This window comes from Amblyraja radiata, chromosome 9 (assembly GCF_010909765.2).
Source record: "Amblyraja radiata isolate CabotCenter1 chromosome 9, sAmbRad1.1.pri, whole genome shotgun sequence".
In the NCBI taxonomy this organism is placed as follows: domain Eukaryota; kingdom Metazoa; phylum Chordata; class Chondrichthyes; order Rajiformes; family Rajidae; genus Amblyraja; species Amblyraja radiata.
Genome location: NC_045964.1, coordinates 59,826,500 through 59,852,596, shown reverse-complemented (window position 1 = coordinate 59,852,596; position 26,097 = coordinate 59,826,500). Strand labels below are relative to the sequence as shown.

The 26,097-nt window shown below is 48.2% G+C and overlaps 1 protein-coding gene across 19 annotated transcripts in view; it reads left to right on the top strand.

The window, feature by feature from the left end:
• nrxn3 (neurexin 3) overlaps positions 1-26,097 on the top strand; it is a 1,403,890-nt gene that overhangs the window by 1,331,834 nt on the left and 45,959 nt on the right. For all 19 annotated transcript variants that reach the window (XM_033027583.1, XM_033027578.1, XM_033027577.1 and 16 more), the window contains 2 exons: positions 8,446-8,538; positions 15,411-15,724. In XM_033027583.1, coding sequence (XP_032883474.1) covers positions 8,446-8,538; positions 15,411-15,724 — 407 coding nt within the window. The remainder of the gene's footprint in view (positions 1-8,445; positions 8,539-15,410; positions 15,725-26,097) is intronic.

Below are 26,097 nucleotides of genomic sequence, written 5' to 3'. Positions count from 1 at the left end.
AGCAATCTCTGCCTCAGAGGGCGGTGGAGACCGGTTATAAATCCGGATACTTACAAGAGAGAGCTAGATAGGGCTCTTAATGGTTGCGGAGTCAGGGGATACGGGGAGAAGGCAGGAACGGGGTACTGATGATGATCAGCCATGATCACATTGAATGGCGGTGCTGGCTCGAAGGGCCGAATGGCCTACTCCTGCAATTATTGACTATTGGTGCCGTGATATTAAACAAAATAACCGGTGAATCATTGTGGCCTGGCAAGACCCATTAGAAATTCCCGCACTCAAACTTCCATAGTTCGCTTGGGCAGCTTACAACCCAACGGTATGAAAATTGACTTCTCTGATGTCACATAACCCATGCTTTCCCTCTCTCTCCATCCCTCCCCCATCCTAGTCCTCCGACTAGTTCCCCTGTCCTTCTGATCAAATTTCACGGATTGTATGCCTCATAGTCGCCTTCCCCTCAGCCAACAATGGTCCACTCTATGTAGGAAGGAACTGCAGATGCTGGTTTACACCAAAGATAGACACATAAAAAGCTGCAGTAACTCAGCGGGACAGGCAGCATCTCTGGAGAGAAGGAATGGCTGACGTTTCGGGGTCGAGACCCTTCTGTACCATTCTACATTTCCCTTGCCCAGCGTCCACTTTGATCTCTCATTTTCACACCTTACCATCCATATCTCTCTGTCTCACTCTCCCGTGACTGTCAGGCTGAAGAAGGGTCTCGACCCTAAACGTCACCCATTCCTTCTCTCCAGAGATGCTGCCTGTCCCCCTGAGTTACTCCAGTATTTTCTAGTTGTTTATTAACAAGTTTGCATTAACCAACCTGATCTCCTGGTGGCTCAGCACTTCAACTCCCCCTCCCATTCCGTATCCGACCTTTCTGTCCTGGGCCTCCTCCATGGCCAGAGTGAGTCCCACCGCAAATTGGAGGAGCAGCACCTCGTATTTCACCTGTGTAGTTTACACCCCAGCGGTATGAACATTGACTTCTCCAATTTCAGGTAGTCCCTGCTTTCTCCTTCCATCCCCTCCCCTTCCCAGCTCTCCAACAGCCCACTGTCTCCGCCTCTTTCTTTCTTCTTCCCGCCCCTCTCAAAGACGTACAGGTTTGTGGGTTGTTTTTCTTCTGTAAATTGTCCCTAGTGTGTGTGGGATAGAATTTGTGCAGGGGGTGATCACTGGTTGGCGTGGACTCGAAGGGCCGAAGGGCCTGTTTATGCGCCATATCTCTAAACTAAACTAGGAATAGGAATATCAGAAGACAAATTATGTTGTCCTAGACAATAGACAATAGGTGCAGGAGTAGGCCATTCGGCCCTTCGAGCCAGCACCGCCATTCAATATGATCATGGCTGATCATCCCCAATCAGTACCCCGTTCCTGCCTTCTCCCCATATCCCCTGACTCCGTTATCTTTAAGAGCCCTATCTAGCTCTCTCTTGAAAGCATCCTGAGAACCGGCCTCCACCGTCATGTTAGGGGCGGCACGGTGGCGCAGCAGGTAGAGCCGCTGCCTCACAGTGGCAGAGACCCGGGTTCCATCCTGACAAGGGGTGCTGTCTGTGCGTAGTTTGTACGTTCCCCCCCCGTGACTGCGTGGGTTTTCTCCGAGATCTTCGGTTTCCTCCCACACCCCATAGACGTGCAGGTTTGTAGGTTAATTGGCTCGGTATAAATGGAAACAGTAAATGTAAAAGTAATAAAAACACTCGTGTGTGTAGGATTGTTTAAGAAAGAACTGCAGATGCTGGAAAAATCGAAGGTGGACAAAAATGCTGGAGAAACTCAGCGGGTGAGGCAGCATCTATGGAGCGAATGAAATAGGTGACGTTTCGGGTCGAGGCCCTTCAAGTCATTGTGTTGGATAGTGTTAGTGTGCGGGGATCGCTGGTAGGCGCGGTCCTGGTGGGCCGAAGTGGTCTGTTTCCACTCTGTCTCTCTAACCTAAAACCAAACTAAACTATCTAAGCCAAAGAGCTGAGCTGGTACCCAAAGCAATCGCAGGTGCATTTAATGTTATTTGCGGATTGCTTTTGTCCGAGCATTTTATTTTTGGTTTAAAGTGCGTGGTTGGCAAAATAGATGGCATGGTAACAAAAGGCGGGAGAGGTACCAGGGGGATCAAGTGACGTCCAGAACCACTGAGGAATGAGGTGAAACATTTATCACTGTCATTTGGACCAGCGCTTGGGCTGTGTCCTTGATGTGTGATCTGTACAACGCTCAGAGGTGCCGTTTGAGAGTTTGAGACACATTCCACTCCAGGCTGTTGTTATACCTGTCAGGCAAAAGGCACAGGGGGGGGGGAGGGTCGTTGAGAGAAAGGGTCACAGGGCACAGAAGCAGAACCTTCGGCCCGTCGTGGCCATGCTGGCCCATTTACGCGTCCCATCAACCCACAACCCTGCCCGTCTTTTGGTGGTTCATGTGCAACTGAGTTTCTTCATCCATGGAATCTGTGGAATTCATTGCCAGAGACGGCGGTGGAGGTTGTCGCTGAGTATTTTTAAGGCAGATTGATTAGTACGGGTGTCAGGGGTGATGTGGGGAAGGCAGGACAATAGACAATAGACAATAGGTGCAGGAGTAGGCCATTCGGCCCTTCGTGCCAGCACCTCCATTCAATGTGATCATGGCTGATCATCCACAGTCAGTACCCCGTTCCTGCCTTCTCCCCATATCCCTTGACTCCGCTGTCTTTAAGAGCCCTATCTAGCTCTCTCTTGAAAGTATCCAGACAACCGGCCTCTGAGGCAGATAATTCCACAGACTCACAACTCTCTGTGTGAAAAAGTGTTTCCTCGTCTCCGTTCTAAATGGCTTCCCCCTTATTCTTAAACTGTGGCCTCTAGTTCTGGACTCCCCCAACATCTGGAACATGTTTCCTGCCTCTAGCGTGTCCAACCCCTTAATAATCTTATACGTTTCAATAAGATCCCCTCAATGGGGTTTAGAGGGAAAGATAGATCAGCCATGATCGAATGACAAAGTAGACTCGATGGACCGAATGGCCTCGCTCTGCTCTTAGAACCTATGAAGGTGCTGGTAGGTGAAGCTGTTCACCAGTACCCATCCATGACTACTTCATACGGCCTTAAGTGTTAGGAGCAGAATTAGGCCACTTGACCCATCAATTCCACTCCGCAGAAGTCAAATCACGGCTGATCTATCTCTCCCTCCAACCCCATTCTCCTGCCTTCCCCCCCCATAACCCTTGTCACCCGTACTAAATTAAGAATCTATCTATCTCTGCCTTAAAAATATCCACTGACTTGGCCTCCATCTCCTACCTAAAGGAACATCCTTTAATTCTGAGGCTATGACCTCTAGTCCTGGACTCTCCCACTAGCGGAAGCATCCTCTCCACATCCACTCTATCCAAGCCATACACTATTTCAACGAGGTGTCCCCTCATCCTTCTAAACTCCAGCGAGTACAGGCCCAGTGCCGACAAACAGCCAGGTGTCTTGATAGGACAAATGTCCAGGACTAGATTATTTTCCATTATATAGATGATATCTTTCTGGTTTTGTTTCAAAGAGGCAGAATGGAAACAAGCCCTTTGGTCCAAGATACCATTACTAACCTCCACCATCTACCCTTCTTTCAGAAACTCTAGGTTAATCCGACGTTAAAAAAAATATTCTCCCCACAGTCTCTTCAACTACCCCCCCCCCCCCCCCCCCCCCCCCCCCCAGTCCCCGCCCCCCCCCCCCCCCCACCCCGCCCTCAAATAGAAGCCAATTAAGTTGGTAACTCAAATCTCACTGTACCAATTGGTGCGTGTGACAATAAATGTAACTTGGACTTGGACTTGGACTAAGCGCCTTGAGTATTAGAAAGGCGCTATATAAATCCCATCCATTATTATTATTATTATTACAAACCTGTAGGTCTTTGGAGTGCAGGATGATGGGCTCGATGGGCCGAATGGCCTGATTCTGTTCCTTCCTAGAGCTTATGAACTTCTGATCTGTGTGGATAGGTTTAGGACAGATGAGGCCATTCAGCCCTCCTAAAGCTATTCTGGCAGATGAGAGAAGCGAGTGTTTCTGTCGCTTGGGAAGGACACTGTTGAAGGTGATTCAACAATTAGAAACCTGACACTCCGCCATCAATAACGGGCTAGAAGATGTAGAGCGCGCACACACACACACGCACACGCTCACAGTTTAATATCCGTGATTTAAACGGGTAATAAGGTGCAGACGTCTTCCTGCGTTAGCTGAACAGAGCCCGTGTCTCTCAAAGGATTTAGGACCAGGTGACGGGTATAAAAGTGAAGTATAAGGTCTGGAACAGATCTCCAATGTGTCATAAACCAGAGGCAGTAAAAACCTGAAGTCCCAGTTGGAGTGGGAAGGAATGTCTTTTGTTCAAATGCCTTCTGTATTCACTGGAATTTAGACGGATGAGAGGGGATCTTATAGAAACTCTGAGAGTAAGCATGCAGCTACAGTAAGCAGGCAGGTGCAGCAGGCAGTGAAGAAAGCTGATGGCATGTTGGCCTTCATTGTGAGAGGATTTGAGTTTAGGAGCAAGGAGGTCACACTGCAGTTGTACAGGGCCCTGGTGAGACCGCACCTGGAGTATTGTGTGCAGTTTTGGTCTCCAAATTTGAGGAAGGACATTCTTGCTATTGAGGGAGTGCAGCATAGGTTCACCAGGTTAATTCCTAGGATGGCAGGACTGATATATGATGAAAGAATGGGTTGACTGGGCTTGTATTCACTAGAATTTAAAGGATGAGGGGGATCTTATAGAAACATATAAAATTATTAAGGGATTGGACAGGCTAGATGCAGGAAAAATGTTCCCCATGTAGGGGGAGTCCAGAACCAGGGGTCACACAGTTTAAGAATACGGAGTAGGCCATTTAGGACTGAGTTGAGGAAAAACATTTTCACCCAGAGAGTTGTAAATCTGTGGAATTCTCTGCCACAGAAGGCAGTGGAGGCCAATTCACTGGATGTTTTCAAGAGATTTGGATATAGCTCTCAGGGCTAACGGAATCAAGGGAAATGGGGAGAAAGCAGGAACAGGGTTCTGATTCTGGACGATCAGCCATGATCATATTGAATGGCGGTGCTGAATCGAAAGACCAGGAATGGGTGCCGTGTGTCGGCTCTGTAGAAGGGTCTCGACCCTAAACGTCACCCAGTCCTTCTCTCCAGAGATGCTGCCTGTCCCGCTGAGTTACTCCAGCTTTTTATAAGAAAGAAAGTAGATAAAATTGCTGGAGAAACTCAGCGGGTGAGGCAGCATCTATGGAGCGAAGGAATAGGAGATGTTTCGGGTCGAGACCCTTCTACAGACTGAAGATCATAAGATCATAAGATCATGTGATAGTAGAATTAGGCCATTCGTCCCATCAAGTCTGACCCGCCATTCAATCATGGCTGATCTATCTCTCCCTCTCAACTTTGTTCTCCTGCCTTCTCCCCATAACCCCTGACACCCATACTGATCAAGAATCTATCTATCTCTGCCTCAAAAAATATCCACTGTGTGTCTACCTTCGGTTTGAACCCGCATCTGCAGTTCCTTCCGATACAAGAATGTCAATAGACAATAGACAATAGACAATAGGTGCATGAGTAGGCCATTCGGCCCTTCGAGCCAGCACCGCCATTCAATGTGATCATGGCTGGTCATATTTGTTGTTTTGTTCAAAAATAATGCAGATGTTGATCTGAATATTAATTTTTTCGTCATGAAACTCATTAGCGTTTGGATCGCGGGTGTGCAATGTTCTGACGTCCCTATTATCTGTGCTTTGTGTCGTGTTATATTGTTCAATACAAGTCTAAGTTACGATGGTAAATGAAATGGAATGACTCTGCATGTTCAGTCCATTAAAAATGACTAAAAGATAAAATAAATGTTTCATCCCGTCCCCCCTGGGATAGGTCTCACCTGGCCATGAGAATGGATTCTAAAACGTCCGCATCCATATCTCGTGGTCTCATTTGTGGGCTATTCAGAACTTAAAGTGCTTCTTTTTTTTTTTGCGTCTTTCATGAAAGAACTTCAGATCCATTCATTGTCTTTTTTCCAAAAAATTATTTAAATGATACAATTCGTTGTCGGCAAATAGATTTCACTGTTATTTCCCTGGCAAGGTAAAAGCTTCAATAGACACAATAGACAATAGGTGCAGGAGTAGGCCATTCGGCCCTTCGAGCCAGCACCGCCATTCAATGTGATCACGGCTGATCATCCCCAATCAGTACCCCGTTCCTGCCTTCCCCCATATCCCCTGACTCCGCTATCTTTAAGAGCCCTATCTAGCCCTCTTTTGAAAGTATCCAGAGAACCAGCCTCGGCAGAGAATTCCACAGACTCACCACTCTCTGTGAGAAAAAGTGTTTCCTCGTCTCCGTTCTGAATGGCTTACCCCTTATTCTTAAAACCATGTGAGACCGGCCACAGCCTCAGAATTAAAGGACGTTCCTTTAGAAAGGAGATGAGGAGGAATTTCTTTAGTCAGAGGGTGGTGAATCTGTGGAATTCTTTGCCAGAGCCAGTTTAGTTTGGTTTAGTTCAAACTTGGATATACAGCGCGGGACCAGGCCCTTCGGACCACCGGGTCCACACCGATCAGCGATCCCCACACACGTACGCTATCTTACACACACTAGGGACAATTTTACATTCATACCAAGCCAATAAACCTACAAACCTGTACGTCTTTGGAGTGTGGGAGGAAACCGAGGATCTCGGAGAAAACCCACGCAGGTCATGGGGAGAACGTACAAACTCCACACAGACAGCACCCGTAGTCGGGATCGAACCCGGGTCTCTGGCGCTGTAAGGCAGTAGCTCTACCGCTGCCTCCGGAGATGCTGCCTGACCCGCTGAAATACTCCAGCACTTTGTGTCTATCTTCGGTATAAACCAGTATCTGCAGTTCCTTCCTACACAGACTTAGAATGGAACTAATTTTGATGCTTAATTGAGCTCAACAGCAAGATCTTTCATTTGGATAGCACCTTTGACACAGACGCAGCAGTTAATGCTGCAGCTCCAGTCTCTTGGTTCCAATCCTGACTTCCAGTGCTGTCTGTGTGGAGTTTGTACGTACTCCCTGTAAGCACTGTGGTTTACACCCACCTCCCTGCGGGCGAAAGGCTTGGATAGAGTGGAGGTGGAGAGGATGTTTCCACCAGTGAGAGAGTCTAGGACTAGAGGGCACAGCCTCAGAATAAGAGGATGTACCTTTACAAAGGAGATGAGGAGGAATTTCTTCAGTCAGAGTGTGGTGAATCAGATCAGATGTGATTTTATCGAATAGCTCGAGGAACTGATTGACCCAAGTACGTTCATAGATCGAAAGACAAGGTCGTTGACCTCTTCTGCAAATACAGAGGCAAGGCAACGATTCCTCCAGCAGGGCGGCACGGTGGCGCAGTGGTAGAGTCGCTGCCTCACAGCGCCAGGGGCCCAGGTTCGATCCCGACTATGGGTGCTGTCTGCACGGAGTTTGTTCGTTCTCTCCGTGGCCTCCGTGGGTTTTCTCCGGGTGACTTTGTTGAAAAAAAATTACGAATCGTCCCTTATGTTAGTTATTTAGTTACGTTTATTGTCACGTGTACCGAGGTACAGTGAATAAACAAGATTACAATCGACCCATGTACAGTGTACAGGTTCATGCTATGGGAATAACGTTTAGTGCAAGGTAAAGCCAGCAAAGTCCGATCAAGGATAGTCCGAGTGTGGACAAAGATGCTGGAGTAACTCAGCGGGTGAGGCAGCATCTATGGAGCGAAGGAAATAGGCGACGTTTCGGGTCGAGACCCTTCTTCAGACTGATGTGGGGGGGGGGGGCGGGAAGAAGAAAGGAAGTGGCGGAGACAGTGGGCTGTGTGAGAGCTGGGAAGGAGAGGGGAAGGAGGGAGAAAGGATAGTCCGAGGGTCACCACTGAGGTAGATAGTAATTCGGGACTGCTCTCTGGTTGTGGTAGGATGACTCAGTTGCCGCTTCAGTTGCCGATCAGCTGGGAAGAAACTGTCCCTGAAAACGGATGGTGTTAGTGTGCGGGGATCGCTGGTCGGCGCAGACTCGGTGGGTCGAAGGCCTTGTTTCCGCATTGCATCTCCAAACTAAACAAAGCTAACCATTCCAACCCAAACTCCTTCCCGTTTAAAATCAGTTCGAAGATCACCGCCTGGTCACATAAAACCCAGGGGAATAACAGTGACAATTTAATGCCATCACGACCTCAGCATTTAGTAAGCGCAGTACGACTTAAGAGCGAGTTAACTTGGTGACACGCTATAAAACTCAAACAGCCCTTAAACAAACCCTGATGTTGACTGGAGTTTTTTAATTTCTTTCACAACAAACAATTTGTAATTAAAATGTAAAATGTTCGGTGTTAACTCTTGACGTTCCAGATTTTTTTTTCTTTTAAGCTGTCTCTTTAAACTTTAAAGGAAACATTGATAATGAACGCCTGGCGATTGCTAAAACGAAAGTCCCCAAAAAATTCAGAGGGATAGTATTTGATGAATGGCTACAAGAGAAAGGTAAATCTCCATTAAAAACTTTAACATTAACTCTTTCACTTCTGTGCTCTCTTTATTTTTAAAAGGAAAGGAAAACCTAAAGCTTGCGTTAAAGTCTTGATTGTTAAAACAAGTAACTTTAAAAAAATAATAATAATAATCTTGGCTGTTGAACGAAGGTCTTAATGTAATTTATAACTTGCTGCTTTTTTATATTGATAAATATCTTTATAATTTATCATTATTAAACTGTAGTTAAAGGGACTGTCAGCGTGTTGGCTTCTTGTAAAGTTATGCATGGACTTTGTCTAAAAAGGCGAATTGTAACGTGCGACTTACAAGATAATTCACTGGGTTCTGGTAAATTTGTAGACATTAAGTTTGATTCTAAAATGGAGTCCACTCGAAAGCCTTAATATTTTATAAGCAACTTCAAATTAACCTAAATGGAGTTTTTTTTTAATATCTATCATCTTATACCCAAGGTCCTAATTAATAAAGTCCCTTTAACGCTCATTGTTAAAGGTAATATGACTGGGGATTAATATTCAACTTGCTGCATGCATAGTTATTGAATTTATCTTGAACCTGTTTGATGCTCACTAACCTCGCCATGTTTGCTTTTTGAAACTGTTTCCTTGAAGTTGTGCTGGAAGGCAAGTGTAAGATTTACTATTTGCTGTTCCAAGATGGCCACGACCTGCCTTCATTGGAGAAAAAGGGCGTCCTGGGCAAAGCAGGATCTCATGGGCACCATTGAGTTTGGTCTGCTTGCTTGGGAGGCGTCGTTGGCTCATGTACAGAGTGGGTCGCTTATTCCGACAGGGCCTCATCCAAACCTCGGGGAGGTTCAAGGGTCAAAGGTTCAACGGCACTTTGTGGTCACATGTGCAATCGCACAGTCATGAGGTCATAGGGGATAATAGTAGAATTAGGCCATTCGGCCCATCAAGTCTACTCCGCCATTCAATCATGGCTGATGTACTGAATCTCTCCCTCCTAACCCCATTCTCCACCCTGCCATCTCCCAATAACCCCTGATAACCATACTAATCAAGAATCTATCTATCTCTGTCTTAAATATATCCACTGACTTGACCTCCACAGCCTTCTGTGGCAAAGAATTCCACAGATTCACCACCCTCTGACCGAAGAGATTTCTCCTCATCTCCTTCCTAAAAGAACGTCATTGAATTCTGAGGTTATGACTTCTAGTCCTAGAATCCCCCACCAGTGAAAACATCCTCTCCTCATCCACAGTGAAATTATTTTCTTACATACAGCCCCGTAGAGTATTGCCCTAACAAACTACAACCCCCGATTACGGTGGCGCAGCAGTAGACATGCTGCCTCACAGGGCCAAGGACCCTGGTTCGATCCCAACCACGGGTGCTGTATGTACAGAGTTTGGACATTCTCCCCGTGATCTGCGTGGGTTTTCACCGGGTGCTCCGGTTTCCTCCCACACTCCAAAGACGTACAGGTTTGTAGGTTAGGTTAAACAAAAATTGTAAATTGTCCCTAGTGTGTGTAGGATAGTGTTAATGTGTGGGGATCGCTGGTCGGCGCGGACCCGGTGGGCCAGAGGGCCTGTTTCCGTGCTGTGCCTCTAAACTTAAAATATACTAAGCGGTCTGTGCTCAAGGTCTCGAGGTTGGGTGCCCGATTCAGGCGAGCCCCAGGCTGTTGCAGGGCCTCCACTGTTTGCCTTCCAAGGACTTCTTGTTCGACCAGTTCACCCCATTTGCCCACATTTGGCCTATTTCCCTCCAAGCCTTTCCTATCCAGTACCTGTCCAAATGTCTTTCAAATGCTGTTGTGGTACCTGCCTCAACTACCTCCTCTGGCAGCTCGTTCCATACACCCACCATTCCGTTTTAAAAAGTTGCCCCTCAAGTTCCTATTAAATCTTGCCCTTCTCACCTAAACATGTCCTCATTCTTTTGGGAACAGGGGTTCCCCTCTCCCATCATAGATGAGGCCCTCAGCACCCCCCAGCTCCGCCCTTGCTCCCCCTCCCCCTAGTCACAACAGAGACAGAATCCCCCTTGTCCTCACCTTCCACCCCATCAGCCGTCGCATACAACACATAATCCTGCAACATTTTCGCCACCTGCAACAGGATCCCACCACTAGACACATTTGCCCATCTCCACCCCTGTCTGCTTTCCGCAGAGACCCTTCCCTCCACAACTCCCTGGTCAACTCATCCCTTCTTACCCAAACCACCCCCTCCCCAGGTACCTTCCCCTGCAACCGCAGGAGATGCAACACCTGTCCCTATACCTCCTCCCTCGACTGTCCAGGGACCCCGACAGTCCTTTCAGGTCAGGCAGAGGTTCACTTGCACCTCCTCCAACCTCATCTACTGTATCCGCTGTTCAAGATGTGGACTCTTATACATTGGCGAGACCAAACGTAGACTGGGCGATCGTTTCGTGGAACACCTTCGCTCAGCCTGCCTGCACCAACCTGATCTCCCGGTTGCTGGACACTTTAATTCTCCTTCCCATTCCCACAAAGACCTTTCTGTCCTGGGCCTCCTCCATTGTCAGAGTGAGGCTAAACGCAAATTGGAGGAACAGCATCTCATATTTTGCTTGGGCAGCTTACAGCCCAGTGGTATGAATATTGATTTCTCTCACCAAGTAGCCCCGGCATTCCCTCTCTCTCTATCCCTCCCCCACCCAAGTCGCACCAGCTTCTCGTTATCTCCCAACAAACAGCTAACAACGGCCTGATTCATTCATCATCGTTACTTTTTTGCATATCTTTCATTCATTGTTCTTTATCTCTCCACAACCTTGTCCATATCTCTCGTTTCCCTTATCCCTAACCAGTCTGAAGAAGGGTCTCGACCCGAAAAGTCACCCATTCCTTCTCTCCAGAGATGCTACCTGTCCCGCTGAGTTACTCCAGCATTTTGTGTCCATCTTCACCTTAAACATATGTCCTCTTGTATTTCGTACCCCTACCCTGGCTAAAAGACTTCTCCTCTCAATCTTAAATCTACATCCTCTCATTATAGATTCCCTCTCTCTGGATAAAAGACTGTACATTCACCCATTCAGATCCCTTTATTATTTTATACACGTCTGTAAGATCACCTCTCAGCCCCCGATCCGCTCCAAAGAATAAATTCCAAGCCTGTCCAACTTAGAAACATAGAAAATAGGTGCAGGAGTAGGCTATTCGGCCCTTCGAGCCTGCACCGCCATTCAATGTGATCATGGCTGATCATCCAACTCAGTATCCTGTACCTGCCTTCCCTCCACACCCCCTGATCCCTTTAGCCACAAGGGCTACATCTAACTCCCTCTTAAATATAGCCAATGAACTGGCCTCAACTACCTTCTGTGGCAGAGAGTTCCAGAGATTCACGACCCTCTGCGTGAAAAATGTTTTTCTCATCTCGGTTCTAAAGGATTTCCCCTCTATCCTTAAGCTGTGACCCCTTGTCCTGGACTTCCCAACATCGGGAACAATCTTCCTGCATCTAGCCTGTCCAATCCCTTAAGAATTTTGTAAGTTTCTATAAGATCCCCCCTCAAACTTGTCCCTATGTCTCAGACCCTCGAGTCCTGGCAACATCCTCGTAAATCCCCTTTGCACTCTTGTGTAGGAAGGAACTGCAGATGCTGGCTTCGACCGTAGATAGACTCAAAAAGCTGGAGTAACTCAGCGGGACAGGCAGCATCTCTGGAGAGAAGGAACGGGTGACTTTTCGGGTCGAGATCCTTCTTCAGACAAATTCTTCAATGTCAAACACACACAACAGTCTTATCGTCACTTATCAAAGTTCCGCAGACTGTGTGGGGAAGAGCTGCAGATGCAGGTTTAGTTTAACTAGAGAAGGGTCTCGACCCGAAACGTTCAACTGAAGAAGGGTCTCGGACCGAAACTTCGCCTATTCCTTTTCTCCAGAGATGCTGCCTGTCCCGGTGAGTTACTCCAGCTTTTTGTGTCTGCCTTCAGTTTAAACCAGTGTCTGCCGTTCCGTTTAGGGATACAGCGCGGAAACAGGTCCTTCGGCCCACCGAGTCCGTGCCGACCAGCGATCCCCGCACACTAACACTATCCTACACACACTAGGGAGAACTTACAATTACACCAAGCCAATTAACCTACAAACCTGCGCGTCCTTGGAGTGTGAAATGCGAAATGGCATTGCACCTCACCTGAACACCCGTACTCCAAGCCTGACCTCACTCACGTCCCGAACAACTCTCGTTCTCTGACTTCAAAGGAAGGGCATTTTCGCTTTTGTCTGTTATTTTCATTTAATTTTCGATTTGACCTTTGGTTTGTCAAAAGTACGGATATTGTGCTGAAACACGCAGAAAGAAGACTCAAAAATGAGGTTAAAATTGGTTTAAGTTAATGTTCCTCGGGTAAAACACATTTAAATGCAAATGTGGTGCCTGGCAAAAGTATTGTGAACAAGCTCTGGCTGTGGGCTGGATATAACAGAGGGCGATGTTAACCAGCTATTGGGCAGGCCCTCAGAGAGCTCCACATTATTGCAGGTAACTTTTTCACTTCAGTTTAGACATATAGCGCGGAAACAGGCCCTTCGGCCCACCGAGTCCGCGCCGACCAGCGGTCCCCGCACACCAACACCATCCCACACACACTAGGGTCAATTTTACATTTACACCAAGTCAATTGACCTACAAACCTGTGCGTTCTTTGGAGTGTGGGAGGACACGGGAGATCTCGGAGAAAACCCACGCAGAGAACGTGCAAACTCCGCACAGACAGCACCCGTAGTTAGTCAGGATGGAACCCGGGTCCCTGGCGCTGTAAGGCAGCAACTCTACCGCTGCACAAACGTAACAATCCCATTCATTAAGGGACATTTCCAGTCAGAAGTAAGGTCCCGCCCCAAAATGTCACCTTTCCACGTTCTCCTGAGATACTGCCTGTCCCGCTGAGTTACTCCAGCAGTTTGTCTCTTTTTTTTTGTAAACTGGCATCTGCAGTTCCTTGTTTATCAATTCTATTCACCCCCATTGTGTATCCTCTGCAGGTTACAAACACTCATACAGTCACACCGTCATAGAGTGATACAGTGTGGAAACAGGCCCTTCGGCCCAACTTGCCCACACCGGCCAACATGTCCCAGCTACACTAGTCCCACCTGCCCGCGTTTGGCCCATGTCCCCCCCAAACCTGTCCTATCCATGGACCTGTCCAACTGTCTCCTAATTGTTACACTGATGCCAGCAACCATGGTAACAGGGCTGTAGTCTACGCCTTTATTCCTACGACCAAAATGCACGACTCCACACTTTGCTACACTATATTCCATCTGCCACTTCTCTGCCCGCTCCCCCAACCTGCCCAAGTCCTTCTGCAGAGTCCCTGCTTTCTCGACACTACCTGCCCCTCCACCTGTCTTCGTATCATCCGCAAACTTGGCCACAGAGCCTTCAATCCCCTCGTCCAAATCATCAACATGCGACGTGAAGAGTAGCGGCCCCAGCACCGACCCCTGCGGAATCTTCGAAGATAGACACAAAAATGCTGGAGTAACTCGGCGGGACAGGCAGCATCTCTGGAGAGAAACCTCGGAACTCGACCCGAAACGTCACCCATTCCTTCTACCCAGAGATGCTGCCCGTCCCGCTGAGTTACTCCAGCAATTTGTGTCTATCTTCGGTGGAGGACAGCACTGTGGCGCAGCGGTCGAGCGCTTACAGCACCAGAGACCAGGGTTCGATCCCGACTACGGGTGCTGTCTGTACAGAGTTTGTGCGTTTCCCCGTGACCTGCGTGGGTTTTCTCCGAGATCTTCGGTTTCCTCCCACACTCCAAAGTCGTACATGTTTGTAGGTTAATCGGCTTTGGTATAAATGTAAATTGTCCCCAGTGTGTGTAGGATAGTGTTAATGTGCGGGGATCGCTGGTTGGCGCGGGCTCGGTGGGCCGAAGGGCCTGTTTCCGCACTGTATCTCTAAACTAAACCAGCAGACACTGGTTTAAACGGCAGATCGACACAAAAGACACCGAAGGTAGGCGCAAAAATGCTGGAGTAACTCAGCGGGACGGACAGCATCTCTGGAGAATAGGAATAGGCGAAGTTTCAGTCCGAGACCCTTCTTCAGTCAAGACCCTACTCTAGTTAAACTAAACCCGCATCTGCAGCTCCTTCCTACGCAGCCCTCGGAACTCGGATACAATACAATACAATACAATACCTTTTATTTGTCATTTGAACCTCACATGAGGTTCAAACGAAATTTGGTTTCTGCAGTCATACAAAAAAAGAACCAAGACACACACCAACACAATTCAATTCACATAAACATCCATCACAGTGAGTCCTCCTCACTGTGATGGAAGGCAAAACTTAAACATATCACGATAAGTCACGATAAGACTGTTGTGTGTGTTTTACATTGAAGAAATTTGTCTGAAGAAGGATCTCGACCCATTCCTTCTCTCCAGAGATGATGCTGCCTGTCCCGCTGAGCTACTCCAGCATTTTGGCGCCTATCTTCGGTTGAAACCAGCGTCTGCAGTTCCTTCCTGCACGTGACAGTTAAGAATATTTGTTGAGATCATCGGGTGATTTGTGTACCATTGATGGCGGGTTTGGTGAGTTTGGTATCGTTTAGCATTTACGTATTATTCTTGCAATAATTGATCGCATTTATTTTTGCAGGAAAAGATGCACACTGTTGTGTGTGTGTGTGTGTGTGTGTTTGTGTGTGTGTTGAATGTTGAATTGAATTGAATTGATTTTTATTAGGGACACATCCCCCAAAAACAAAAACAAAACAAACAATAAAGTTTAAAAAAAAGTGTGCGGAGTGTGTGTGTGTGTGTGTGAATGGGGAACACGATGTAGCGTGGACAATGACGAGGGCGATACCTCTTCTCTTTGGCAGGCCGCATGCTCACGATCTTCAACACACAGGCCACGATCACCATCGGGGGGAAGAACAGGAGCCGCCCGTTCCAGGGGCAGATGTCCGGCCTCTACTACAACGGCCTGAAGGTGCTCAACATGGCCGCCGAGAGCCACCCCAACGTCAGGGTCAACGGCACGGTGCGGCTGGTGGGCGACGTGTCGCCGGTGATCATCAACCAGCCAGCGGCCACCGCCTTGCCCGCAGAGATGTCCACCACCATCATGGCCACCACCACCACCCTGGCCACCACCACCGCCAGGAAGGTCCGGGGAACCATGAAGATCAACCCGGTAACTCCTCTCCTTCGCACCGAGCTGGCACGGGGGGAGGGTGGTGGCGGTGCTGGCTCGAAGGGCCGAATGGCCTACTCCTGCACCTATTGTCTATTGAAAGGGAGGGGAGCGGGGTGGTGTTTCTCAGCTTGGCTTCACCAGTTGCAAAACGTAGAAACATAGAAAAATAGGTGCAGGAGTCGGCCATTCGGCCCTTCAAGCCGGCACCGCCATTCAATATCATCATTCCAAAATCTGTACCCCCGTTCCTGCTTTTTCCCCCATGTCCCTTGATTCCGCTAGCCCTCAGAGCTAAATCTAACTCTTGAAAATGTCCAGTGAATCGGCCTCCGCCGCCTTCTGTGGCAGAGAATTCCTCAGATTCACAACTCTCTGGGTGAAGAAGTTTTTCCTCATCTCAGTCCTAAATGGCCTGCCCCTAATTCTTAAACTGTGCATGACCCCTGGTTCTGGACTCCCCCCCAACATTGGGGAACATTTTCCCTGCAGGTTCTCACTTGCCGTGACACTAACAGGAACTGCAGAAGGTTCCTCCAGAGCCAGACGAGTGACACTCTACGGGGAGGAGCGTTTTGGTGCGTGCCTTCCAGTCAATGAAACAATTGCGTTGTCCACGGCGTATGGATACATGATAAAGGGAGAATAACGTTCGGTGAAGTCCGATTAAAGACCAGGTTCGAACCCGGGCCTCTGGCGCTGTAAGGCAGCAACTCTACTGCTGCACCACCGTGCCGACCCTCGAGTTTGGCTTCATTGTATTTACATAGAGTTTTATCTGACTTGTTTGGACTTCTTTGTTTTTACCAGCACCTCAGTGCACGTGACATTGAGATACCTAAACTTCCCACACTGACCTGTCTGTCCTGGGCCTCCTCCACTGTCAGAGTGAGGCCCAGCGCAAATTGGAGGAACAGCACCTCATATTTTGCTTGGGTAGTTTACACCCCAGCGGTATGAACATTGACTTCTCTAACTTCAACTCATAAGGTTCAAAGGTCATGTGATAGGAGTAGAATTAGGCCATTCGGCCCATCAAGTCTACTCCGCCATTCAATTATGGCTGATCGATTACTCCCTCCGAACCCCATTCTCCTGCCTTCTCCCCATAACCCCTGACACCCGCACTAATCAAGAATCTATCTATCTCAGCTACTAAAATATCCATTGGCTTGGCCTCCACAGCCGTCTGCAACAACCCTCTCTCTCCCCATCCTCCCTCACCCTAGTTCTCCGACTAGTTTCACTGCCCTCCTGATTAATTTTACACTTTGTACGCCTCGTTGTCACCTTCCCCTCAGCCAACAATGATCCATTCTACGGTTCCTTGATCATCGCCTGCTTTGATCGGTGTTTTCACTCCTCACCCTTCCATATCTCTGTGTCTCCCTCGCCCCTGAGTCTGAAGAAGGGTCTCGACCTGAAACGTCACCCATTCCTGCACTCCAGAGATGCTGCCTGAGTTACTCCAGCATTTTGTGTCTACCTTCGATCTAAACCTGCATCTGCAGTTCTTTCCTACACAGCTGAGTTCAGTTTAGTTTATTGTCACGTGTACCGAGGTACAGTGAAAAGCTTTAGTTGCGTGCTAACCAGTTAGCGGAAAGACAGTACATGATTATAATTGACACATGATAAGGGAATAACATTTAGTGCAAGGTAAAGCCAGCAAAGTCCGATCAAGGATAGTCTGAGGGTCACCAAAGAGGTAGATAGTAGTTCAGCACTGCACTCTGGTTGTGGTAGGATGATTCAGTTGCCTGAAAACAGCTGAGAAGAAACTGTCCCTGAATCTGGAGGTGTGCGTTTTCACACTTTTGTACCATAGTTGTTATTTTTAGTTTTAGAGATACAGCGCAGACACAGGCCCTTCGGCCCACGAGGTCCGCGCTGACCAGCGATCCGTCCATACACTCTCCAAACACTGGGGACAATTTACACTTTTACCAAAGCCGATTAACCTCCAAACATGCACGTCTTTGGAGTGCGGGAGGAGACCGAAGATCTGGGAGAAAACCCGCGCGGGTCGCGGGGAGCCCGTACAAACTCCGTACAGACAGCACCCGTAGTCGGGATCGAACCTGGGCCTGTGGCGCTGTGAGGCGGCAGCTCTACCGCCGCGCCACCTCACCGTGCCAACACGACCACTGCGCTATCGTGCCGGCTCACTGTACCAATTCTATGCTGCCCCTTGAGTTTGGCGTTGTAGTATTTACGTCCGGTATTATCTGACTGGATGGCACGGCTTCGAACTGCACCTCGGCACTATACCCGGCAATAATAAACCTGAACCGAAGCGTAAATCTCGCTGTTCGCTTACAGTGCTGACAGCTCACTCAGAAGCAAAGAGGGTTTGTCAAATATTCCCTCGTCTGGGCGCTGCGCGAGGGAAGTGAGATCTACGGCCCAGTTTCCAGTGAGTGAAGTCCCCATTATTACAGCAGTCGTCATAAACACTCCGTTACTGCAGGATAATAAATGTCACGGAGTTTGACAAACATCCTCAGCATGACTGCGACCAATCCCGCAATGCCGTCAGTAACTCTGGCCTCCTCTCTCTCTCTCTCTGGATATTAAACCAATAACTCTCGCCGGGCAGCTTGTTGTCTTTGGAGGTTTGGAAGTGAAATGGTGCTCGATACGGTCGACTTTTCAGTCTATTTTAGAGACACAACAAGGGAAACAGGACCTTAGGCCCGCTGAGCCCGCGCCGACCAGCGATCCCCGCATGCTAAAAGCCCTGTCCCACGGTACGAGTTCATTCCAAGAGCTCTCCCGAGTTTGCCCTGATTCGAATTCGGAGATTTACGGTAATGGCCGCTCGTCGGTACTCGGGGCTCTCGTGGACATTTTTCAACGTGTTGAAAAATCTTCACGAGTCTTCCCGAGCTTACCTGCCGTTAGCGAGTCTTCCCGAGAACCTGCCGTTAGCGTTACGAGCCGCTAAGAGACGTCCCCGATCTCCGACGTACCCGCTACGTTCATTCTCCGTGCTTACCACGAGTTTGATTTTTTTTTAAACTCAGGAGAGCTGTTGGAATGAACTCGTACCGTGAGACAGGGCTATAACTCTATCCTACACACACCGGGGACAATTTGCAATTTTACCTCAGCCAGTTAGCCGACAAAACCCGCATGTCTTTGGAGGGTGGAAGAAAACCGGCGATCCCGGAGATAACGTCACTGGGCCTATACTCGCTGGAGCTTAGAAGGACGAGGGGACACCTCATTAAAACTTACCGAATAGTGCAAGGCTTGGATAGAGTGGATGTGGAGAGGATGTTTCCACTAGTGGGAGAGTCTGGGACTGGAGGTGACAGCCTCAGAATTAAAGGACGTTCTTTTAGGAAGACAATAGACAATAGACAATTGGTGCAGGAGTAGGCCATTCGGCCCTACGAGCCAGCACCGCCATTCAGTATGATCATGGCTGATCATCCACAATCAGTACCCCGTTCCTGCCTTCTCCCCATATCCCCTGACCGCTATCTTTAATATAATGCGCATAAATAACTGCACTTTTTTTCATTAATTGTATTTTAACTTGTATTTTAACTTGTATTTTAACTTGTATTTTAACTTGTTAAGTATGGAAGCTATTTGAGGAAATGTGTGGTGTTATGTCTGTCTTGAAGCTGTCGTGGCACTGTAATTTCCTGTAAAGGATTATTAAAGGTATAATCAATCAATCAATCAATAATCAATCAATCAAGAGCCCTATCCAACTCTCTCTTGAAAGTATCCAGAGAACCAGCCTCCACCGCCCTCTGAGCAGAGAATTCCACAGACTCACAACTCTTTGTGTGAAAAATTGTTTCCTCGTCTCCATTCTAAATGGCTTACCCCTTATTCTTAAAGGAGATGAGGAGGAATTTCTTTAGTCAGAGAGTAGTGAATCTGTGGAATTCTTTGCCACAGAGGGCTGTGGAGGCCAAGTGAGTGGATATATTTAAGGCAGAGATAGATAGATTCTTGATTAGTGCGGGTGTCAGAGGTTATGGGGAGAAGGCAGGAGAATGGGGTTAGGAGGAAGTGATAGAGCAGCCATGGTTGATTGGCGGAGTAGACTTGATGGGCAGAATTTCAAGAGAGAGTTTAGATAGAGCTCTTCAGGCGAACGGACTCAAGGGATATGGGGGAGATAGCAGGAATGGGGTACTGATTTTAGATGATCATTGCTGACCATTTAGACTTACCCAGAGTGGAACATTGACATGTCCAGCCACACAGTTGTTCTCTCAGCTGGCATGGTGATTGTGTGGGGGAGAGCTAGCGTGGACATTGACGACTCCAGCACCAAGTGAGATTTACTCAGTCTCTCCTTGACATCGAGATGTGCTGGGCCTCTGGAAATGGCAGCAGCTTCCACTCGCTATTTACATCGGTCCAAGATAGCTCTTAAAGATAACGGAGTCAGGGGATACGGGGAGAAGGCAGGAACGGGGTACAACTGATTGTGGATGGTCAGCCATGATCACATTGAATTGCGGTGCTGGCTCGAAGGGCCGAATGGCCTACTATTTTTCTATGTTTAGAAAGGGACAGAAGTTTAGGGGTAACATGAGGGGGAACTTCTTTACTCAGAGAGTGGTAGCGGTGTGGAATGAGCTTCCAGTGGAAGTGGTGGAGGCAGGTTCGATTTTATCAGTTAAAAATAAATTGGATAGGTATATGGACGGGAAAGGAATGGAGGGTTATGGTCTGAGTGCAGGTAGATGGGACTAGGGGAAAATAAGTGTTCGGCACGGACTAGAAGGGCCGGGATGGCCTGTTTCCGTGCTGTAATTATTATATGGTTATATGGTTCCTCTGTTTCTAATGGCCTAACTCTGTTCCTACCACTTATGAACATGAAGTGATGAACTCACTCCCCTCCAAAACTATCCCGTGCAGTTCCTTACAACGCAGGGTGTTATGTGCCAATATTCTGGAGTAGTGGTCTTGTCATCCTACGATGTTGTTACTCCGTGATTGTGAAGGTGTGCCGGGGGCCGCCTCTGTCATGGATTCAGAGTATTGTAGAAGGCAATCCTAGCTTGCAGCCATCGCAGGGCCGGGGCAAAGCAACTGGAGCGTGAGATTCACATGTATCCATTACACTGGCGATAAGACGGAACAGATTTTCATCTTTCCTTTTCTAAACCTCGAGCATGTACAATATAATATGCACAAGTGCCTCACACTCAGTCTGAAGCAGAGCCATTCAGAATCCCTCACACAGACTACAGTCACCGTAAATAGAAGCATGCCTTAAACTCACACTGCTCTCCAGTTCATTGTTCTCCTTCTCTTTATATGTGTGTATCCATGCTAGTGTCCCCTTGAATGTACCTTGGTTTGTGCGTGCGTGTGTGAGCATGCGTGTATGTGTGTGTGTGCGTGTCTGTGCGAGTATGTGTGGGCGTGTGTGCATGTGTGTGTGCGCAAGTGTGTGTGTGTATGTGCGTGCGTGCGTGTGTGAGCATGCGTGTATCTGTGTGCATCTGTGCGTGTTTGTGCGAGTATGTGTGCACATGTGTGATGGTGTGCACGTGTGTGTGCGCAAGTGTGTGTGTGTATGTGTGTGCGTGTGTGTGCGTGCGTGTGTGAGCATGCCTGTATGTGTGTGTACGTATGTGCGTGTCTGTGCGTGCAGCATAGAGTCATAGAGTGATACCGTGTGGGAACAGGCCCTTCGGCTCAACCCGTCCACACCGGCCAACTTGTCCCAGCTACACTGGTCCCACCTGCCCACGTTTGGTCCATATCCCTCCAAACCTGTCCTATCTATGTACCTGTCTAAAGTAGACAAAAAATGCTGGAGAAACTCAGCGGGTGAGGCAGCATCTATGGTGATTCTCCAGCATGTTTTCATTCACCATAGATGCTGCCTCACCCGCTGAGTTATTCCAGCATTTTTTGTCTACTTTCAATTTTTCCAGCATCTGCCGTTCCTTCTTTAACAATGTACCTGTTTCTTAAATGCTGGGATAGTCCCAGCCTCAACTATCTCCTCCGGCAGCTCGTTCCATACACACACCTGTGCGAAAAAGTTACCCCTCGGATTCCTATTAAATCTTTTCCCCTTCACCTTAAACCTATGTCCTCTGGCCCTCGATTCCCCTACTCGGGGCTAGAGACTCTGTGCGTCTACCCGATCTATTCCCCTCATGATTTTGTACACCTCTACAAGATCACCCACCCCTCATCCTCCTGCGCTGCAAGGAGTAGAGTCCCAGCCTGCTCAACCTCTCCCTGTAGCTCAGACCCTCGAGTCCTGGCAACATCCTCGTAAATCTTCTCCGTGCCCTTTTGTTGGATTGATCAGGCTCACACAAAGTGATTAGAGTCCAAAGTCTTTTATCAGCAACTCTGCAGTGGTTACATCATCTCAGCATACATTACTAGACTAAAATAGAGAGAGAGGATGGCTCTGTATAGGGCTCTGGTGAGACCACATCTGGAGTATTGTGTGCAGTTTTGGTCTCCTAATTTGAGGACGGACATCCTTGTGATTGAGGCAGTGCAGCGTAGGTTCACGAGATTGACCCCTGGGATGGCGGGACTGTCATATGAGGAAAGATTGAAAAGACTAGGCTTGTATTCACTGGAGTTTAGAAGGATGAGGGGGAATCTTATAGAAACATATAAAATTATAAAAGGACTGGACAAGCTAGATGCAGGAAAAATGTTCCCACTGTTGGGCGAGTCCAGCACCAGGGGGCACACAGTCTAAGAGTAAAGGGGAGGCCATTTAAGACTGAGGTGAGAAAACACTTTTTTACCCAGAGAGTTGTGAATTTGTGGAATTTCCTGCCACAGAGGGCAGTGGAGGCCAAATCACTGGATGGATTTAAGAGAGAGTTAGATAGAGCTCTGGGGGGCTAGTGGAATCAAGGGATATGGGGAGAAGGCAGGCACGGGTTATTGATTGGGGACGATCAGCCATGATCACAATGAATGGCGGTGCTGGCTCGAAGGGCCGAATGGCCTCCTCCTGCACCTATTTTCTATGTTTCTATGTTTAAGAGAGCTTGCTAATAAGCCTGTGGGCGGAGCCACAGTGTATGAGTCACAGTGTGAGTGACACTAATCTACATCCTCCCTCTTAAAGAATTAAATGCAAATACAAAACTACTGACTATATAAAGCATACAAGGTAAATGTCAATAATTGAATGAACGAATGAATAAGTTCATTGGCATGCAGGCAGCCATGTTGTGTTTTCGTTTTAACTTACGATTCGGAGCCTGCGGTGCTTATCTCGATGGTCTCCGTATGTATACAGAATAAAGTACTTGTTATAATATATAATTACTCTGTATCATAAGCACTTTGCACATGGTGTCAGAAGTGGGATACGAACCCATGCCTCCAGTTGGAGACCAAATTATTATATAGTTAACTTAGAGATACAGGCCCATCGTGGAAACAGGTCCATTGGCCCACCGAATCCACGCCGACCAGCCATCCCCGCACACTAACACTGCCCTACATAAACTAGGGACAATTTTACATTTACACCAAGCCAATTAACCTGCAAACCTGCACGTCTTTGGAATGTGGGAGGAAACCGATGAATCTCGGAGAAAGCCCAGGCGGATCATGGGGAGAACATACAGACTCCGTACAGACAGCACCCATAGTCGGGATGGAACCGGGTCTCCGGCGCTGCAAGCGCTGTAAGGCAGAAACTCTACCGCTGCGCCACTGTGACCGCCCAGAGATATTGGAATACTGCAGAGAGAAAGTGTTCCCGTTTGTGTTGGGGAGCTCAAATGCGGTGGCGCAGCACGGTGGCGCGACGGTAGAGTTGCTGCCTCACGGCGCCAGAGACCCGGGTTCGATCCCGACTACAGGTGCTGTCTGTACGGAGCTTGTACGTTCTACCCTTGGCCTGCGTTGGTTTTCTCCGAGATCTTAGGTGTCCTTCCATATTCCAAAGACCTACAGATTAATTGGCTTGGTATAAATGTGAAAATTGTCCCTATAAAGGTAGGTGTTAGGTTACGTACATGATTCAGTGTGTGTGTGTGTGTGTGTGTGTGTGTATATGCACCTATCTTTGTGTGTGGGTGTGTGAATGTGTGCCTGTGTTTGTTTGTATGTGTCGAGACCCTTCTTCAGACTGAGGGACTGTGTGGTGCTGTGAGCGTGCACATACATGCCGGTCTTTGTGCCTGTGTGTGAGTGTGCGTGTGCGTGTGAGTGCGTGTGTGTGTTCATGTATGTGAGTGTGTGCGTGCCCATGTGCCTGCGTTTGGGTGTGTGTTCATGTGTGTGCGTGTATGTGCATATGTGCGTGCGTGTGTGCGCGCGCGTGTGTGTGTGTGCGTGTGTGTATATGCGTGTGAGTGCGTTTGTGTGTTCATGTATGTGTGAGTGCGAACGTGCCCTTGTGCCTGCGTTTGTGTGTGTGTGCGTGCATGTGCATATGTGCGTGCGTGTGTGTGCATGCATGCATACGTATGTGCATGAGTGTATGTGCGTGTGCACGCATGAGTGGTGCAAGCGTGCACGTGCGCATGCGTGTGTGTGTTTTTGTGTGAGCGCGCGTGTATGCTAGAGTGTGCGTTTGTGAGTCTGTGTGCGTGTGTGCATGCATGCTTGTGTGCGCGCGTGTGTGCAAGCATGCTTGTGTGCGCACGTGTGTTTGCGTGCATTGGAGTGCGCAGAGCAATGTGAGCATGACAGAATTAGATGTGTCACAATATTTATCATCTTTCGACAGGTTGATTTGGAGTGAGATTGATCTGACGTGAATGATATTCATTCCAGGTGACAGAGAGATGCGGACTCGGGCTTTGTCTGATAGAGTCATATATATAAAATGGCAGATTATTTCACTAATCCTTCCATAATGCACAGCAATAAAAAAACAAATTCCAATACAACTTTATCTCCGCAATGCCCTTTGGTGATGTATGTGGCTGGCTTCGGACTGCGAGCATGCAAAAGCATTAGAGCATCGCAAATTAGGGAAGGAATCTTTTTATTTTTTGACCTTCTTAATCTCAGCCAGTTCATGGATCTAAGAGAGACGACACAAAATGCTGGAGTAACTCAGCGGGACGGGCAGCATCTCTGGAGAGGAGGAATGGGTGACGGTTCGGGTCGAGATCCTTCTTCAGACTGAGAGTCAGGGGAGAGGGAGACATAGGGATAAGGAAGAGAAAGGTGTGAAAACACAGATCAAAGGGGACGATGCTCAAGGAAATGTAGAATAGTCTGAAGAAGAATATCTCTGTCACTCCCACTCTCCTCATGGTCAGGTCTGAAGAAGGGTCTCGACCCGAAACGTCACCCATTCCTTCTCTCCGGAGATGCTGCCTGTCCCGCTGAGTTACTCCGGCATTTTGTGTCTATCTTTATTCTATACAGTGCCAGGATTGGCACTAGGGTGGTGTGGTCTGTAAACATCAGATCTGAAATCTACATGCTCCTGTAAACCCATCTCATGTTCATAAGTGATAGCAGCAGAATTACGCCATTCGGCCCATCAAGTCTACTCTGCCATTCAATCATGGCTGATCTATCTCTCCCTCCTAACCCCATTCTCATGCCTTCTCCCCATAACCCCTGACGCCCACACTAATCAAGAATCTATCTATCTCTGCCTTCGAAATATCCATTGACTTGGCCTCCACCGCCTTCTGTGGCAAAGAATTCCACAGATTCACCACCCTCTGACTGAAGAAATTCCCTCTCATCTCCTTCCGAAAAGGAACGTCCTTTAATTCTGAGGCTGTGACCTCTGGTCCTAGACTCTCCCACTAGTGGAAACATCCTCTCCACATCCACTCTACCCAGGCCTTCTGACTGAGTGCAAGAGTTCTACAAACTCCAATCTCTTTCATACTTGAGGCACTACCAACACATGGCGGTCGCTGTGGCGCAGCCCCGGGTTCGATCCCGACTACGGGCGCTGTCTGCACGGAGTTTGTACGTTCTCCCCCGTGACCCGCCTGGGTTTTCACGGAGATCTTCGGTTTCCTCCCACACTCCAAAGACGTGCAGGTTTGTAGGTTAATTGGCTTGATGTAAATGTAAAAATTGTCCCTAGTGTGTGTAGGATAGTGTTAATGTGCGGGGTGATCGCTGCTGGTCGGCGCGGACCCGGTGGGCCGAAGGGCCTGTTTCCGTGCTGTATCTCGAAACTAAATTCTCTGCCTCAGAGGGCGGTGGAGGCCGGTTCTCTGGATGCTTTCAAGAGAGAGCTAGATAGGGCTCTTAAAAATAGCAGAGTCAGGGGATATGGGGAGAAGGCAGGAACGGGGTACTGATTGGGGATGATCAGCCATGATCACATTGAATGGCGGTGCTGGCTCGAAGGGCCGAATGGCCTACTCCTGCACCTATTGTCTATTGTCTAAACTAAAATAAACTAAACCAAT